Source organism: Pseudorca crassidens, chromosome 4, assembly GCF_039906515.1.
Source record: "Pseudorca crassidens isolate mPseCra1 chromosome 4, mPseCra1.hap1, whole genome shotgun sequence".
Classification (NCBI taxonomy): domain Eukaryota; kingdom Metazoa; phylum Chordata; class Mammalia; order Artiodactyla; family Delphinidae; genus Pseudorca; species Pseudorca crassidens.
In genome coordinates this window covers 44,872,586-44,892,729 of record NC_090299.1, presented here as the reverse complement: position 1 = coordinate 44,892,729, position 20,144 = coordinate 44,872,586, and the positions used below count along the sequence as shown (strand labels likewise).

At 33.0% G+C, this 20,144-nt stretch overlaps 1 protein-coding gene across 17 annotated transcripts in view; it reads left to right on the top strand.

The window, feature by feature from the left end:
• LCORL (ligand dependent nuclear receptor corepressor like) overlaps positions 1–20,144 on the top strand; it is a 169,044-nt gene that overhangs the window by 134,971 nt on the left and 13,929 nt on the right. For 11 of the 17 annotated variants that reach the window (XM_067735606.1, XM_067735610.1, XM_067735604.1 and 8 more), the window contains 2 exons: positions 456–549; positions 1,867–5,506. The exons of 1 other annotated variant lie outside the window; for it this stretch is intronic. In XM_067735606.1, the coding sequence (XP_067591707.1) occupies positions 456–549; positions 1,867–2,896 (1,124 nt within the window). In that variant the 3' untranslated portion in view covers positions 2,897–5,506. 5 more of the 17 variants (XM_067735614.1, XR_010942934.1, XM_067735616.1 and 2 more) reach the window with 5 other exon arrangements.

The following is a 20,144-nucleotide window of genomic DNA, read 5'->3' as shown; positions in this document are numbered from 1 at the left end:
CCTAGTAAATGCTAATTATCGCTTTCTTATTCATCATCATATTTTCTATGCTTTCTGTTTTGTTCAACGTACATTATTCCTACTTTCCTAAAATCATCTGGGCAGCCTTGAATAGGAAGCAGTCATGTTTCTATTGAATGAGCAGTCAATGGCTGTTCACTGCAGAACAGTGGAAAAGGTGACCAAGGGTGGATTTTAAACATTTTATATCTAGTCTCTTTGTTTCTTCATATCACTTGGCAGTGCCAGCTCCTTCTCCGTTCTTTTTTCCTATGTAGTGCCTTCCCAGTCATGTATTGTTGCTAAAACCACAAGATGAGTTGGTGATGGCCATGTGTCAAATACAAGTGTTAATTTTTAGGTCATGAATTAGTAGATCATCAAAATATGAAATGTTAAAATGTTAAGGATTACCTGTCACAAATATAAAGTTTTTTCTCTTGCAAAAATTATAGGGGATGGAGTGTTAGATCTCTCTACAAAGAAAACCAGCATAAAATCTGAAGAGTCATCCATATGTGATCCTTCTTCTGAAAATTCAATGGCTGGGTAAGCAATATCTAGGAAATATAATTTAATATTAATATAAAATTATGGAGAGAACTCTTAATACTACTCTGAATAGATTGACATATATAGTTTTCTTCCAGAATTTTTGTCACTCATAAGTGTGTGTCTCTCATACCTTTCATTTGTCCTTTCTCTTTCTTTTTTATTCTTTCTGTTAAAGAAAAGTTATCAGAACAATCACCAAACTTTAGTTCATGTTACTAAAATGAACTACCAAATTAATCATAGAATACAAACTAAGAAGCAGGACGAGTAAAGAGAATTTTAAATTCAATATTTAGGAGGCAATTTTAAGGAAAATATGTAATTTCACTATTTAATTTTTTAAAACAATCAACCAGTTTTAAAAGTACTATGCTTACTAATTCTTACAACTAACTTAACAGTGTTTAGACTTTTTTCATTGTGTTCTAGGTGTGGTGGCAGACTACTTTATCTAGTAATCACCACAAAAAATCCTTTCATGCTTTAAAAGCTGTTGTTAAATTAATTAAATAGTTAATAGTGAAATGCTGTTCTGTTGGATTTTTTTTTTTTTTGGTAACTTTTGCATCTTCCCATTAACAAACTGCATAGGAAGCTTTTTAGTAACATTTAAATCTCAGATGTAGAGTGTAATCTGTTTCAACTAAGGCTGTAATAGCTTTTTGAGTCATGAGGTATAGTGAGCTTTCTGTTTAAGAAACTTTAAAAGTTATAGTGATACATTCGAAATAGAAATAACATGTATAAAATCTAAAAGTATTTTACCCAAATATAACTTATCTACTTGTTTCAGATTTTAAGTTTTTATCTAGAGAAAAATTAGTCTTGTGGAAATATGGGGTATTTGTGTTTGGAAATATTCTTGCTGCTACAAATTTCCTTTAAAGGGGTTGACTCTTTTATTACTTGTTTAGCGGTAACGTCACTTTTCTACTAACAAAAACTCCTTTAGGATTTGGGTATTTTATATAATGGAACTCTAATTGTAAAAAAATTATAAGTGTTGCTCTGCAAGCATCTGTCAGAGGAATAGCAACATCATGAGAATATTTTTACAAATACTGAGTTAGGATTTTATGTTCTTGGAAGGTCTGCCCGTTGAGGCCACCGTATGATTGACACATTGTCCTACCAGGACTATAGCGTTTGCTTTGATAAGGAGCAACTACTACATCTCACAGACTTAAAAGAGTCATAAGCAGTGATGTTACCTAAGCAAGGAGTGTAATAAAGGAGTGGACCCTCCCCTTCCATAGCTGTGTGAGAGTCTCTCATGCATCAGTTTACCATCGTTTCATTCCATCCATCCAGGAGACTACACAGAAACAGAGAGGACTATGTGGAAAGAAGTGCTGAGTTTGCAGATGGTTTGCTCTCAAAAGCTTTGAAAGACATTCAGTCTGGAGCACTGGACATAAATAAAGCAGGCATACTTTATGGCATACCTCAAAAAACTTTACTTCTCCACTTAGAAGCCTTACCAGCAGGGAAGCCTGCATCTTTTAAAAACAAAACTCGAGATTTCAATGATAGTTACTCACATAAAGACAGTAAAGAAACTTGTGCAGTGCTGCAAAAAGTAGCCTTGTGGGCGAGAGCTCAAGCAGAGCGCACAGAAAAAAGTAAACTCAATCTACTTGAAACCTCAGAATTAAAATTCCCAACAGCTTCCAGTTACCTCCATCAGTTAACTCTACAGAAAATGGTTACTCAATTTAAAGAAAAAAATGAAAGTCTACAATATGAAACACATCCTACTGTACAGTTAAAAATTCCTCAGCTACGAGTAAGTTCTGTTTCAAAACCACAACCTGATGGTCCTGGTCTGCTGGACGTTATGTATCAAGTTTCCAAAACCTCTCCAGTCCTGGAAGGATCAGCTCTCCAAAAACTGAAAAATATACTCCCTAAACAGAACAAAATAGAATGTTCTGGGCCCGTAACTCACTCAAGTGTTGACTCTTATTTTCTACATGGGGACCTCTCTCCTTTGTGTCTTAATTCTAAAAATGGAACAGTTGATGGAACCTCTGAAAATACTGAAGATGGGTTGGATCGAAAAGATAATAAGCAGCCCAGGAAAAAACGTGGCCGTTATCGGCAATATGATCATGAAATAATGGAAGAGGCTATTGCAATGGTAATGAGCGGAAAAATGAGTGTTTCCAAAGCACAAGGAATTTATGGGGTACCTCACAGCACTTTAGAATACAAGGTAAAAGAAAGATCTGGAACACTGAAGACTCCTCCGAAGAAGAAACTCCGATTACCAGACACTGGGTTATATAATATGACAGATTCAGGGACTGGCAGCTGCAAAAACAGCGGCAAGCCTGTGTAGATTACTTGTTAGGAAAATGTGTGTATGTGCGTGTGTGTGTGTGTGTATGCGTGTTTGTGTGTGTGTGTATGTGCACAGGTGTGTATTTGTGTGTCTGTATACACACATGTGGGAATTACAGATGCTCACTCTGACAGGAGACATGAAATTTTACAGTTCAAAAACCACTTACATGCCTTTTGAAAAAAAGTTTTATTCAGGGTTTTCACTGTGGACAGAACTATATAGTTGCTTACTTAATTCTGATAGTTTGTATTTAATCCTTGTATAAATAGGTGAAAAAGATTCAGGTTTTCTTTAGTAGTCAATAGCATAAAGCGTTGTGGGAAAACAAGTAATTGTCAAGTGAAACATTTTTATTGGTGAAAGACCACTCCAGCCATTCAGTTGAACCATCTTATAATGGAAATACATTAATAGTTTGTAAACATTTTTGCATAGCATACTTACATTTGTTGTAAGTATATCAAACAACCAATCAAAGTTTAAACGGACAGCTATCTCCACACTAATAAAAATTAATATATACAGTATTAGTACACTACAGTGCATTCTGTGAAATATGAAATGCACTCAAGTGCATCCACTGGGAATAGAAAAGAAAACCTTAAATGATATGTATAATGAAATTTAATATTTATCATTTAATAGTTGATTTAGCAGGAAGTTGGGGTTTATAAGGTATATACTTTAAAAAAAACTGACACATAGTTAACCCCAGCAGCTATAAAGTCCTTTAATGTAAGATGGAATACTAAGAACAAAAAGTAATTTAATTATTAAAATAATTTAATTTTGTTTTTCATTTGAAAAATAAGCTAATGTGTAAGGTTAGAAAAGAAAGTTGGAATGCAACTTAGAGCATGTTTATAATGTGCACAGAAAAAGCTTGAGAATGATAATTTTGGTTTAAAATGTGCTGGTTAGTTGATGTTATGACTACTTTAAATTTTAAGGATTGTGACACACTCCTACTATTGAAAAACCTCAGTGTAACTTTAATATATTTGCTGCTGTGACATTTCAAAACATTTTCAGTTTATCAAAATGAATTACAGATTTCATTTTGGTGGGCGATACATTATCATTTTGCTAATAACCAAATTTGCAGTTTGTTCAGGGTCTTGAATAGATTTACAGATATTTAACACTGAAGCTGTTTTGAACTTTCAGTAATGTAAACTCTCTACTAATTGGGTAGTTAGAAGCTGGGCAGTGCATTTTAACTTTTACTAGACTCATAAGAGAGACCAGTAATTTTATATAGCAGTTTCAAAATGTGGTTCAGAGTATCCATGTTGGATTTATGAAGTATGCAGTTTTAGTGGTAAAATGTTATAAAGCATGTGCCTCCATAGAAAGAATGGGGATTTGCTTCACAAATTCAAAATTCTTCGAGTGCCCCTTTTCTCTATTAAAATTCAGGTTCTGATCATTTTTTCTAAGCCAGTTTTCCTAAGTCCAAAAGGAATACTTAAAGCTGAATTAAAAAAATAAGTGCACCTTGTCAAATACATGTGTTTTTACACTTGTGTTTGTGTGTATCTAATAATCACATATATATGTAATACTAAAGAAATTTTCAGCTATTACATTTAAAAACTGCTTACATATCTTTAAGGAAACTGAAGAGTGGGAAACTACACAACCGAGTAGTTATTTGGTCTCTTAGATCCATACTGAACCCTCTTCAGCTATTAATGTTACCTGCATACTAGGGTATGAATCCTCTTGCTTTTTTTTTCCCCACTAAGCAAGTATACATAATAGATTGCAAAACAGCAGATGTCAGGGTCATCTTTCTTTTTAAAGAATTAAGCCATATTTTGTGAGGGCCAGAACTTGGATTATTTAATATATTTCCCTTCCCCCCCCATTGAAAAACAAAGTTAAAGTAAATGTTTCAACACAATTTTATTGACCGCTTTATATAGAATTTTACTTGCAAGAATTTGGGGGCTTGAATGCATTACATAATATTTATATTGTATTGAGCTTTTTTATTCCTCACACTATATTTACATTAATAAATTGATTGAGAAGTTTATAGTAAAGGGATACTTACAGAACACTTTTATATCATTTAAAAGATGACCTGACCAAAAACTTTACAGGATTCATAAAATCAGGGATCATTTTGCTATTGACTTCACAGTGATCAGTAGTTTTATAGGTAATATTATAGTTAATTTGCAGCATTTTAGTACTTGTATTATTTATTTTTGGTCAGAAATAGTAAATTAAATATTTTTTGATAGTTTATAGGTAATGATCAACCCATAACTTTTAAAAGAAACAAAATGTTTCTAATTGTTGAGTTAACTTTTGATTATACAAACTAGGAAAGGCAGGGAAATTTATGGGTTCCCCTTCTCCCCAGTGATTCTGTTAAGATGTTCTTTATGTTAAACTTTCAAAGTACTTTATAAATTTAGTTACCAGTTACTACTTATTAACTGACAATTTTCTGAAAAATCCAGTTTCAGCAGACTTTTAATGAAGGTGAAAGCAACCCTTATGTGCTTTCTACTTATTTGAATGTTCCTCAAGTATTTTATATTTAAAAAAAAAAAAAGGAAAAGAAAAAACAGTGCCTCTGTTTTTAGAAAACTACTGCTCAGTAAAGTTGTTTAAACCATTTCTGGTAGCTAATGACAATTTTATATTAAATTGTATACTAACTTTAGGGAGACCGATTTTTTTAGTTGTTTACAGTACAAATACTTGTATTTGTTTTTTAATTGCAGTATTTCCATTGTCGCAGTAATTTAGTAAAACTCTGTGGCTGCCTTGATTTTGACAGATTTTGTTAATATAAACTGATTGTTAGGCAATTAGTTATATTTATGCATAAATCAATTGCACTATAATTCATGAATTATTTATTACAATATTTTCTAATGAATTCATGTATCTGTCTTGTGTTGTAAATGTACTGTAATTCTGTTTCTACTTTGTGTTGTTATATATCTAAATCTGATTGTATGAATTTTAATTGTTCAGTTAACGTGTTTCTAGGTTGTAATTTGTAGTAAAGCACTTCAATGCTTTTGCACTTAAATTTACAACACTGTTGGTGTGTGATTGATTTACTCATTCAGTAAAAGGAAAAAAAAGAAAAGCAAAGAAAAAACTGACTACACTGGCTTCTTTGATTCACTCTAGGAAGCAGCTTTATTAATATTAATATTAGAAATTAACTTTCTCCAAAGACAACTATTTCAACAACAAAACTTGTAATGGCAAAATGGATAGAAACTTACCAAAAAAAAGCGGAATTTTTTTTTATATATAAATCAAACAGGAAAAGGTTAGAAAAAAATTTTAACATGAAAAACAAGGGAGCTGTGAAACATACAATTTTAGAATCAATTGAGAATAAATTCTAGATTGGAGGCTTATGTGTATTCAACTATTATATATTAGATTTTTCTTTGAGATTCTAACATACAAGAAATATGGAAAAGAAAAAAATTGAAGGCAAATAAGCATATTGTGGAGTTTTATAATTTGAGAACTTAGTTATCTAATATCTGATATATATATAAATATATATAAAATCTTAATACCTGAATATCTAATTAGTAACTTCTTAAAGCTGTTCTTCATGTGGCATTAGATAGAAATTACTGGCCACTGTGGTATTTTTGAGATTTTTGAAGTTCCATTATTAAAAATAATAAGTATCGACTTCCTTGGAAAGTCAAAAGAGAGCTATAAAAATCAGTGGTTTTCAGAATAGTTAACACTAGTCATGAATTTTTATTATTTCTACTCTAGACTTTACTAACAGAGAAAAATCATTTGAGCATTTCAGGAACTGTTATAAAAGCATGTTAATCTTTAAAATATAGTGCAATGTATTTTTCTGAGAGACATGTAAAATCTCTTTATTTAGTCACAGATATGTTTAATAGGCCATAACATAACTTTTAAAGAAACGTGTTGGAAATGTGTCTGTCAGAACTTCTGGGGTTTTCTTTTGCTTATGTGAAAATTATAATTTTTAATTTACTGGGAAAGAGTATAGTATCACTTATATCTTCTTATTTGATAGTTAACATTTACTCCTGCCTCTGTTCTCTACATAGGTTTCTTGAATTATCCAGTAGTGAATCTTCAGATTCAGTTCAATTATTTTACACTCCCAACCATGAAAACATTTACAAAAAATTATTTTCAGAAAAGAAAGGATACTGAGGTCATGTCCTGTCTTCATCTGTCTAGAGGTGGCAGTGGACTTAAAAAGTTTTACTGTACTTTCGTATCTCTTATCTCTTTGATAGCTACTTCATGTCAAATCACATGCTAGTTGTAGTAGTGAAACATTGGTTGAATCTAGCAAAGATACTGTTTTTCTAGAAAAATTTTGATCTAATTTGCAAAATTTGTTGTTTTTGTTACTCAACGTAGTTTTTATAAAATGTAGATAAAATATTGCATACTTATCTGTGAAACAGGGTAAGCCAGTTTTAGGGAGGAAAATTTTTTAAATAAATCTCACTTCATTTTAAAAGAAAAATTCTTTAATTTTTAATATTCATGAACATAATAACCCTTTATTTAAACAAAATACAATCTTCTGTAGCAATTCATAATCAGCATATTTCAACTCCAACCCTAAATAAAATTTCTACAAGTCAGGAACTAACAACAACAAATAAAAGAAATCACAAGTGGGAGGCTATTTTCATGTACAGAGTTTGGTGATATGTTTAATTTAAATAGATACTTTTCTGAAACAGAATTCTTTTAATATATTTTATTCTTCTTGCTGCTGGTATTGGATTAAAAAGCCTTTTGTAGACCTCTACATTGGTTGCTAAGTAATCCTGGGTTTTAGTTAACATTAGATGTATGTTAGTTTTTGCAGTGGGACATTTTCCAGCATTTGAAATTAAATAATTAGGTAAGTAATGCCTTTAGTTTTGATGTAATTAATTTAGTATCTAAAATCAATTAAAAATAGATTTCATTTTTAAATAGCTTCAATTTTTATTTTCTTATTAGGTTAAAAGGCCTACAGTTTAATCTTAGAAAAGGCATTCTGTTATTTATAGGAAATCTAAATCCCTTGATTGTGACTATGCAAAACTCTTTTTTATTCATAATTTTATTTTCACTACCTTGAAAAATATCTATTTTAAATAAAGATAAGAAAGATTTTCTCCTACATCTTATTTTTCTTATTTGTACTAATATGGACTGATAACCATCAAAATAATTTATAACATGTCTACTTTACAAAAATTTTAACTCCTTCTGAAGCACTTTCCATTAAATATTCTTAATATATCCAAAGCACTAAACATTAGCAATCTCTAAATATAATCATATCTATCATCAACAGCAGCTTTTATATCACAAAACATAGGGCTTTGCTTTGACTCATATTTTATCATAGGAAATTAATTATCACCAGTGCTTCATTTTATTTTTGCTAAACAATAATGAAGATGTCACTATTGCAGCTCTCCATAGGAGTTAGGAGTCCAGCAATACCAAAATATCTTTTGTTCAAACTCTGTTAAAATTAAAATTCCTTACGATATTAGTATTTTTGCTGTAATTCATTTTTTGTTTGATTTTTATTTTTAGTTCAACTGTTGATGCAAAATCAGAGGAAGCTACTAAAATGGAAAAAGGAAAATCAGCATTAAGCAAAGTTTTGGAATCTTTGTGCATACATCACCAGCAACAAGTTTTGGCTATGTTGAAATTTCTAGTCCAAGAGCAGAATGCTGCTTCTCTTTGCTGTTGTAATACATCATATTCTGTGTCTTCAGAATCTCAAAATCCCCTTATTGAAGATGATTTAGATGGGCTCTCCTGTAGTTGTGAATATAGGCTGGCAGAAAGAGGGTATTTACACAATGAAAGACAAAGCCCTGGTTTTGTGCCTCTGCCAGTCTGTATTAAAGATATACATTGTTTATCTTGCCAAACTGTAACTATTGAACACATTAAGACAGTAGTGAATAGAGGAATTGCAAACAGTTATAATTCTCACAGGTGTTGTTCTGGACTCTTACCAAACATTCATTCCACAAAATCAGCCTTTCAGACTCCTCTTTCATCAAGGGAAATACGTGATGTTTCAATAAGTCTTAAAGACGTTTGTAGATCTCGAAGTCCCTCACCCCCACCATTATCACCTGTACAGACTGAAGGATTTGAAAAATTGAAAGATGTCATCTCAGAGCTTTCAGCCTTAGAAAATAACAGACTTGAAACAAACATTAACCAGCCTCCATCTCTGACACCAGCAGAAGTAAGCAGTGACAAAGATGATCATGAAGGTAAAATGCATAAAACTAAAAAATCCAGTAACTCTGATTGTTTGCTCTTGGAAGACAGCAATAATTGTACTACAAATCAAGAAAAAGGTGAAACTACTGTAATTTTTCAAGATTTAATGGATCGTATCAATGAAAAGTTAAAATCAATAGAAACGATAGATATGACAAACCTTATAAAATTATCTAGCAGTGATTGTAATAGAGATAATGATTTAAAATTGAGAGATTTAATAACCTCTCTCTTGCATAATGCAAAGGCCAGTGATTACAGTTTTATGGAATTACTGAGTCAACATGATAAAAAGGTAGAAAATAAAATTATTCAGACAAGATTTCGAAAGCGTCAAGAAACCTTACTTGCAATGCGCAACTCTCCTGATTCGCCCATATTTAGAAGGCAGTCTTTACAGATAAAAAGAGAACTTGCTAGTCTTGATGAAAACTTTGTAAGAAAAAAATACACTGAAAAAAATCCAAGGAAATTTGTGTGCCACGATGAACTATTTTCAGCGGACAAAGAAGAATTCTATCATTGCCAAGGGCCGCCTTTACAAAATTCTAAAAACCTTCAAGGTAATAATCATGCAGAAACATTTTCACCAGATTATGGATTACAATCATTGCAACTACCTCTTAATTTAGAAGCTAACTTGGCTTTTGATGCATTTCCAGAAAGCTTTAAAACAACTTCTGAGAAAAGGAGCATAAGAAGATCACAGGAGAAATCTGTGGCTGGAAAAAATTTTTTGCAAAATCATAAAGAGAATCCAAAATTAGAGAATATTCAAACTCCTTTGAAAAGTGATGTCCCTGGACTTTTGAGCAGAACTAAACGAAATATTGTACCTCCAGGGTGGTATTCTATATACGTAACAAATAATTATATTTTCAAAAAATCACCTAAGGCCAAAAAAGCCTGTGACTCTACAAAAAAAAAAGATCCAGTAAAAAATATTCAGATTGAAAGCTCACACAATATAGATTTAAACAAAATTGCAATGAATTCTAATTTACAAGTTGTTGTGGAACGTTTGGAAGATACAATAAATATGGCCAAAAAGTCTTGGAATAATCAGTCATTATCGGAAGGATATAAAGCATCCAAGAAATTGATCGAAATTGATGATAAAGATCAACATGCTGGTAGAAATATGACTCTTACTGTAAGTAGAATGACATGCAAAGAGCAGAGTTTATCAAAACCCATAGTGGCATCCACCAATATTAAAAGCAATCATATACCTACAATAGATTTGAATAACAAAAGACTTGATAACCAGAAAAAGTCATCTGTTTTAAATACAGGTAGCTTGATTTCCAGTGTTGAAAATGTACCAACAAAATATGAAGCCATTGAAAGCTCTTCTTTTGCCAACTATTCTAGTCCTATCAAACTCATGTTTTTATCTGAGGTTAAAAGCAGTGAAGGAGTCAAATATACTTTAACTTCAGTTGGTAATTCCGAATCAAATTGCTATCTTCCTTCAGAAAAACGACCAACTCATCAAGTAAATGAAAAAAAAAAAGAAACAAATGAGAATATCCCAAATGCCAACTTTGAAAATTATAGTTCTAATCTTAATGATAGTGACGGTCTCCAAAAAGAACTAAACAAATTTAATTGTGCAAAAGAAACTGCAGAATCCTCTGCAGTGTTTACAGATGATCTGAATAGTGATAAGCCACAAGAGGAACCTAAGGAATATTCAAGCAGTGCTATTGATTCATCTTTTAAAAGAAAACCAGGTAGACCTAAAAAAATAGGTCCCCAGGTTGTGAAACAGATTAAGCGACCAATTGGAAGACCACCCAAACCTAAAACTGACCAAACGGACATCACCATTTGCCAAAATGAGTCCTTTAGTGCTGAAAAGAAAAGCCCAGAATCTCTCTTATCAGAAGTAAAAGAAGGTATATATAAGAAGAGTATTATAGTAACTGTTATTTATGGAAGGTCAAGAAGAACTAAAAGGCATGTTTCTGAAGGAAGTGTAAACATAAGCAATGGTATGTCTTTAAATAATAACATTGCTGATTTTCCAACAGAATATAATAGTCTCAGAAATATTAGAGAATGTGAAATAGACTCGGGTGAAAGAATAAGTGCTATTTCAAGTCTGACTGCTGAAACTGAGACCTTGGGGTCTGGCTTTGAATATGTTAGACCTATCAAGAACAAGTCTGTGATACCTCAACCTTCCAAGAACATTATTCGACCAAATCAGAAGTCTTTGGCAATAATTAGGAAGCCTGGTAGACCTGCAAAAGTGAAAATCTCTGGCATATCTGTGACTATTAATAGAATTTCACCTCAGGAGAGAGAAGTAAGTATTAGCAGCTGCTTACCTCCCTTAGAACAAGAGAATATATTAGAAAAAAATCTGCCTGAAGTAAAATATGATCACCAGTGCACCGTGGATACAAGGCACACTGAAGCTGACGAATTTAAGAATGGATCAAAAAGTATGGTTGCTACTATACCTTTGAGACATTCTATTAGGGATCAAAAACCATCTCTGCATTTCTTACATTCATTAGCATCTTCTGGTTCACTTATTTATAGAAATGCTCTGCTCCATAAATCGTGTAAACTCCATTTGCAGAAAGGTAAAAGTCAGAAGGACAAACATAAGCAGTCAAGGATTAAAATAGCTTCCAAAGGTACACCAGGAGCTAGAAATTCAAGGAATGCAAAAAAGCGTTTGGAAGATAAATTAATACCCATTTCTGAAGTATCCTTGGACCCTATAATTTCATCAAACCCTTTGCTCAGGTGGTGGGCTGCTTCTACTTCAAACGATTTCTTATTAGAGGAATTAAACAATAGATTTGAGCAAATAACAAATGCTTGGGTGCCCGTGAGTGGAGATGAAGCTGAAAATTGTGTTCATAAAAAAAGAGAACACATTGAAAATGATAACTTCAAAATAGCAAGCCCTTTGGACACCTGTTTTTTAGAACTTGAAGTTTCACCTGTAAAAATGCTTTTTCGGAAAAAGTATGATTTGAATGAACTCTGTACCTGGTTTATGCAAACAACAGAAACGCAGTCTCTTTCACTAGTTAGAAAAGCAAATGCACGAAACCCTTTGGAAGTAATAAATACCAGAGGAATTAAATTAGGGACCAAATATTCTGATTTTAATACCAGCCCCTTCAGAAAGCACTTTAAAAAATTTGCACTATCTTCTCCTTCAAAATCAGCAGGGAAGTTGCATATACTGCATAAAGTGGTTAGCTCTCCACTCTTAAATGTGAAAAGTAATTTAACACTAACTAGGTTAAAAAGAACTGAGTTTAAGAGGTTGCGGCATGAAAGGTGGAGAAGAGAGGGAAAGCTGCACAGCCATGGAACAGGTGCTTGGATCTCTAAAAGGAGGAACTTAAGATTTTTTTGTCAGAACCAATTTTTGAGTAAGACTGAGGGAGGAACAAATGCTGACATCCCACGCCAAGGAAAAAACACAGTAGATAATCAGTTTATTTTGCCACCTAAGGTCAGGGATGACTTTTTGCAAAAGAGGGTGGCAATGTCTGACTTCAAAACACATGGTAGTTTAGAGAATAAATTTAAGTCAGAAGCAAAGGAGAATGGAACAAACTGCAGCCAAAAAGATTTTGAAAAGGGCCCAAGACTAGGAAATGTATGTCCAAATAATTGGAGGTCAAAAACCTTAAAAGATTGTAGAATATTTTTGAGGAAGATCAACTATCTTGAACACAGAAATACTTTTAAGTTAAATACAATCATTTACTCTCCTGAATCTGTTAACAGTGGAAGTAATCATCAAACTCACATAGAAGAATCAAAGCACATTACCTTAAGATCCCATTCTGCTAGGCAAAATTCTTTTAAAAAGCAATCTAAAGAAATAGAAAATGCTAAAGCAAATAGTCCTTCAAGCAATAAATTTCCTAGCCAACTTGACAATAGTAAATTAAATAAATGTGTTAACTATGACAAGAATCCTTCTGATAGTTCTGAAGTTCTTAGCAAATTGAACAAAAGAAAAAGACCACCATGGAAGACCACAGAAATGTCAACAAAAAGACATAAACGGCAGTCTTGCAACAGTGGACAAATGGCAAACTATTATTCAAAATCCCAACTAGGTAAGTTTTTCTCTACTTAATTTTAAAGTTTCATTGTAGGTGCCTTGAGTAAAGTATGAGATAATGGGTAGAAAAAGAACAGCTGATTTAGTTTTATTTCCAAAAAATTTGGACAATCTAATTTCTTGGCACCTAGTATGAAACTCGTGAAATTAGGTGCTGCTAAATGTCCCAGTGCACTTCCCCACATCTAAATGTGTCCAGGATTTCAAGCAAATTAAAGTATATTTGAGACATAGAAAGCTTCTAAAAATATTAATGTAAACATTACCTGCTTTTGCATCTGATAGCTCTAATATAAAATATAGAAAACAGTTTGACAAATATGCCCAAATAACTATCTAAAAATTAACTACTACACTACAGGCTAATATATATTTATTGTCTTGATTTGAGACCATCTGGAAGGAAGTAAAAACTATCTCATGGCTAAATTGATAAAGACTATAACATGTAATAATCCTAGGGTATCAGTCTTACATACCATTAAGTTAGGCCCTTTGGTACTACTTTGGGAACCACTTTAGGATTTTATTATTTAAAGAGTATCAAGGAAAAAGATTTTTTTCCCCAATAAATCAGCAACTTGTTGAATAGTTTTTTCATATCTGACATTGAACTAGATTCCATGAATATAAAGGATTTCTTTACGGAGATGATCCGTAGCCTAGCAAGGGAGAAAGTCGTATACAGGTAATTTTAAGGTAATGCTAAATTCAGAATGCAAACTGAAATGACTTCAGCAAGTAATCATGGGCTTTACTCAGTTATACTGACCTGGCATTTGTGCCTCAGGGAGACTGTTACCCCTAGAACCTAGCAAAAATTGGGTGTAAACACTGTAGTTGCCATCATAGTGAGTTCAAGCTCTGCCTATTGATAGGTGCTAGACAATTTAGGATAAGTGAGAGTGTGGTAGTGCTTGTTGATTACTTCCCTGACGTGAAAGAGTGCCAGGTTACATTTGGAAATTTAAGGATATTTTATCATATGGTTGCATTGTTACATTGTGTATTTTAGGGGAGGCTTTTGTGGGGTCCAGAAGGTATTGGCAGCTTTATTTTTGTTACCTTTTTAAAAAACTTTTTTAAAAGCTAAAAAAACACTCTCAGGTCCTAAATTAAAATATTAAAATCAGTAATTAAACTCAAGTTTTAATAGGTTAGAAGATTATTATGACCCCCAAAATTCAATTACTTAACTGAATAACTTTATAATACCTATTTCAGTATATCTAACATGCAGTGATTTTAAAATTTTAACTATCTAACATTCAGTGATTAAAATTTTAAAGGTGGTCAAATTAGAGTCTCCATTATGAAAGATGAGTCAAATCTAAAAGTAATGCCCTTTGTTTCTTGCCCTAAGGATAACTAAAAATAATATTATAACAAATAGTATATCAGGGAAAAAGAGGGAAGAAATCTGATAGTTATTTTTTTAAAAGAACTTATAATTCACCTAAAAATATTCACACATATTTTTAAAAGACTGCCATGAATGGAGAATAAAGTGTAGTGTTTCATTTTTAATTCTTTATACCATCCTCATTTCATACTAAAGCTAGTTTACATTGTCATTTTTCAACAGAACTGTATTTTGTTCCTTCCAGCTTCTTAACCATTGTATCTTTCTAAGGTATAAGTGTAAATTTATTTTAATATGATTCTTCACCTCACTATAAATATGAGATCACCCTAGAAAAATAAAATGGAAGATGCCTAATTATTACTTTTCAAATTAATTTCAAATCCTTGTGACATTTAAAAAATTTTTAATATCATATTAAGAGTTGTTTTTCACCTTTTCTCATTTTAAAAATTACTAGTAGTAGTTCCTGTTCTGCTTAAAGTTTTATTTATCTTTTACTGATAACTTTCCTTCTTTATTTTTTAACATTCTTTTTTTTCCATTCAATCAACAGGGACATTATTTTTATAAAGTTGTATTTATAGCAATATTTGTTATATTATCCGATTTCTAAATGTTTCTTAAGGTGTTGTTTTTTTCTCATTATTCTTGATATTCCATACTTCTTTTTGCCTTTTTGGAAATGACACTAAAATTCATTATTTTATATGTGTTTTTCTTCTTCATAGAGTACTTAGTGACTGGAAATTTGAGATAGACTTTTAACAACAGGACTTTTCTAGGTATATAATGAATTAATGGAATATTTCTGTTGATAAAGAGTTTTGCTTCTACCACAAATGTCTTGTTTTTAAACATTTCAAGATTAACTGTCCATATATAGTTTAATACACAGAAGTTTTAAAAGTTATACTTGACTACATTTGTACTGCTATATATCAACCGTAGACATGGAAAGGAAGAAGAGGAAATGCAATTCTATTCTATTCTTGTTTCAACAAATACTTTTTGAATGCCTACAATATGCTCTTAGGCACCGGAAAAGGTTCAAAAAGTTCTTTTTCCATCTAAGTGAGAAAAAGAAGATCTATATCACTTATTTATTCAATATATAGAGTGTATTTTATGTTTTAAGTGGGATATTATATGGTTTAAGAGGGTAGAATGGTGAAAGTCATGGTTTGTACTCTCAAGGAGCTTATCATCTCATGGGGGATAGTGAATAGGCAATTCTGGTAGAAAGATGAGTGCTGTGATGGGAGAGATTGACTGTAGGAGCACGTCACAGGGAAATTGAACCCAGGTTCAGAGAATTAGGCAAGGATTCGTACTTTTAAGCTGGAATTTGAAGGATGACAAAGTACTAGAAGTCCAGAGAGTATTTCAGGCAGAAGCAAATTGCATGGGGAAAATTTGGGTGACAGAAGAGAGCAGGCTTGTCTGGAGCACTGGTTAATTTAGTTCATATAGCTGAGACACAAAATAGGAATGAAGGATGGGGCAGGGGGTAGATGGAAAAATGGCAAAAGATAAAGCTACTGATGGAAGCATAGCCCAAATTGTGAGGTCAGCATCAGTTGATGAAAAAAAATATATCTTGAGCCCTAATAGTGGCAGTAATGGGGAAGAATCGATATATTTGAGAGAGATCCATGAAGTAGAATCAACCTGTCTTAGAGAAGAGAGGAATAAAGGATAACATCCAGGTTTTCGGCTTCAGCATCTGGGTAGGTGATTGTAATATTCACTGAGATATAAGAGAACACTCAAGGTGTTCAGTTTTAGACATAAGAAATTTGAGGTATCTAGTGGGGTATCCAAGAAAAGATGTTTAGGAAGGAATGAGTTAATATGGGTTTTTTGCTCAGGAGAGGGGTCTGAGCTGGAGATACAGATTTGGGGCAAATAATTGAAGCCATGAGAGTGGAAGAGACTGTTCAGTGTAAAATATGAAGAACATAGGGTCTCGGAGCCCCAAAGATATGGAGAAAGGAAAAGATATGTGCAAAAGGAGACTGATGAGTAGTCAGGAGGTAAGAGGAGAGCCAGCAGAGCGTGGCGAAACGAAATATGTTTTAAGAAGAGAAAAAACAACAGTGTAAAATGTTATTAAGAGGTCAGTTAGGCCTTGAAATGTTCCATTGAACATAGCACAAGAGGTTATTTTAGAGATTTGGGAGAGAGCAGTTTTGGTGGACTAATAGAGCCAGAAATGTTGTGATTGACTAAATGCAGGAAGAGGAAATGAAGAAAATTAGCACAGAAAAATGTAAATAGCTACGATTGGAGAGAAAATAGGGAAGTAGTGAGAGGAAGCCCAGTTGAAGGATGTTTAGATGCCAATGGGAAGAAGCCAGTGGAAAAAAAAAGATTGAAGATAGAAAAATGAGATGGCAAGTAGGAGAAATGGAGTGAAGCCCCTGACTTCATTATGGGATATCTTGGGGTATCATTAGAGAGGTTGGTTTTGGCCAGAAGAGCCATTTCTCTCTTAAAACGTGAAGATAGTGGGGATAATATATGAGGATGCAAAGCAGTTCATGGGCAGAGTATTGAGGATAGTAGAGTCTGTTTTCTATGAATCAAGAGGTAATCTAAGAGTAGCATGGTGGGCATTGAGCTCTGTGGATAATGTTTGAAATACTGTCTCGGGAAATAACAGGATTGAACAGCTTTGTGATTTTATCTCAGTTGCCAGCATGTAAGCTTGGAGAAAGGTGGGCCCTTATACTTAAGAGTAATTAGGTTCACCAAGTGGGTGTAACAGGAAGAAAAGAGATCAAACCAAGAATTTATTCTGTGAATTGTGATAAACTATGTGATCAAAGTGTAATTCTAAGGAGTCTTTTTCTAATAGCTGCACACAGTGTAGATTTGAGGGGAGGGCAGAATGGGGTGTGTGAAGGGCCAATTCTAAGAGATGGTTTCGGAGGTGATAATGACCTAAAATTGTGTGTGACTATTGAAAATAATAATATAGACCTCTTCAATGTCAGTGTCTTGAATTCCTAAAGCAAAGGTGTGCCTTTTCCTAATTGATACATATCTGGATGTAATAAATGGACTTTGGACACCTCTGAGGAAATTTCAAACTAGAATAACCTAATGTGTACTTAAAGCTACTATTTGCCTAAAACGTTAAATTTTCCCATAAAAATTCAGAACTCAAGTTGACACTTTCGATTGGATTGAAAAAAGTTCAGTTTGTCAGCTTCTCCTGTTTTGTGGTCTATCCTCAAAACCGACTGAATATATATATATATATATATATATATATATATATATTCTTTCCATTCAGAATTCTGGTTTTCACTCAGGTATATAACTGATGGGTGATTACTCCTTTAACTACCTAAAACTGATACTAACCGTGCATACTTCTCTGGTCCTGCTAATGAACATTTTACCATATTTTTTTTGAATCCTAACTCAAGATATTCTTTTAAATTTGTATGGTTGAGGCAACCCTCGGCACAGAGTATCCTTTAGCATTTAAAAAGAAAATTTAGAATTAGAGTTACTTCATGTGCCGTTACTCAGCATCATAATTATCTTCTAATGGAAAAACTGTGAAACATAGAGTAGATGATTTTCTGAATTTCATTCTGATAGAAAAACGTTTCCAGATGATTTAGTCACCTTAATGTAGTTTGCTATGCAAGCATTCCAAAGGTGTATTCCAGGAAATGCTCGTCCACCAAGATGTTCTGTGTGCAGAGCGTTCTGTGGTCTAATAACGTTGGGAAATGCTGCCTTCTCTTTCCTGCGCTTATTGAGTCGCAGTGCCCCATTAGCATGTTAAACTGCATTCTCCAAATTTTATATCCCACAGAACACAGTTTGGGCAACATAATTAGGAAGCACTGCTCTACATAGTTTCCTGCTAGGCTTTCTCTGTACTTACTGTGATGTTCCCAGAAAGAAAGCAATGACTGTAAAACTGTAAGTTAATCTATGTACTAGATTTGTTCTTGTTGTACGTAAATTGTTAGAGTAATCAAAATTAAATTGTAAGTGCTTTACTAAGATTCACCATTGAAAGAAGACACATAATTAATATTTTAGGCTTTGTGGGCTTTATAATCTCTGTTGCAACTACTCAATTCAGCTTCTGTGGCATAAAAATAGCAATAGACAAACACGTAAGTGAATGAGCATGGCAGTGTTCCAATAAAACTGCTTACAGATGCCCCAAGTTAGAAAGTTAATTTTGTTTGAAAATAGTGCTGTACTCCATATCCATTAATAGGGAGAATCAAACAAATTATCTTTCTTCAGCTTATACTAATTATGTTGCCAAAGTGAAAAAACAACTTGAAATATTTTTTGATAAGTTCTCTGAGTTCCTTTGTAACTCTCATGTCTAACAGTGCATGGTGGATCAGCCTATTTCGTAGAATAAGTTTCATTTTTGTATATTAGATTTTATTTCATAATGAGTTAAGAAAGGAAGAGCTGTGGTAGCAGTCAGTTCAGGTGGCTTTCCTCTCTGTATTACAGACCATGAGAAAGTATCCTACGAGTTTAGGAAAACATACGAGATCAGTGTCTCAAGTCTTAATTTATCCACACTTAATTTGGTCAGAACTGGATGAAACAAAGACAGATATTTTAATGTAAGAAATAATAAATACATTGACCTATTCTTTATTGCATGGGCTTCATATTACCATTTTACTTGCCAGTTCCATCAGTAAAAATATTAAAACTGTGACCCAATAATTTAAAGTATTCTAATGAAATCAAAAAATGTTAATAAAAATCCATTCTGTTTACAATTGGTTATTTTCCCATCATTATAATTTTCATAGGAACTGAGTAAAGAGAAGAATGTTAGGTTTTAAAGAGTTTTAATATAGTATTATTGCCATAATACTATGTTAAAATATGAAACAGCTACTTTAGTAATTCCTTGTCTTGATTTTTTGTCTTAGAATTGTTATTGCATATCTTATATACCATTGCTTTGTCAACTGTTACGGACATTCTGCTTTACTAATTGCCCCATATCTTTCATGGAAAACTATTCAATTTATTCAACAAATATTGTATATTTTTCTTTTGATCTACCATGCATTGTTAGATACTAGAGTTACAAAGGAACTCAGGGAACTTATCAAAAAATATTTCAAGTTGTTTTTTCACTTTGGCAACATAATTAGTATAAGTTAAAGAAAGATAATTTGTTTGATTCTCCCTTTTTTTTTTTTTGCGGTACACGGGCCTCTCACTGCTGTGGCCTCTTCCGTTGTGGAGCACAAGCTCCGGATGCGCAGGCTCAGTGGTCATGGCTCACGGGCCCAGCCTCTGCGAGGCATGTGGGATCTTCCCAGACCGGGGCACGGACCTGAGTCCAGGCGACCCTGCATCGGCAGGCACTCTCAACCACTGCACCACCAGGGAAGCCCTGATTCTCCCTTTTAATGGATGTGGAGTACAGCACTATTTTCAAACAAAATTAACTT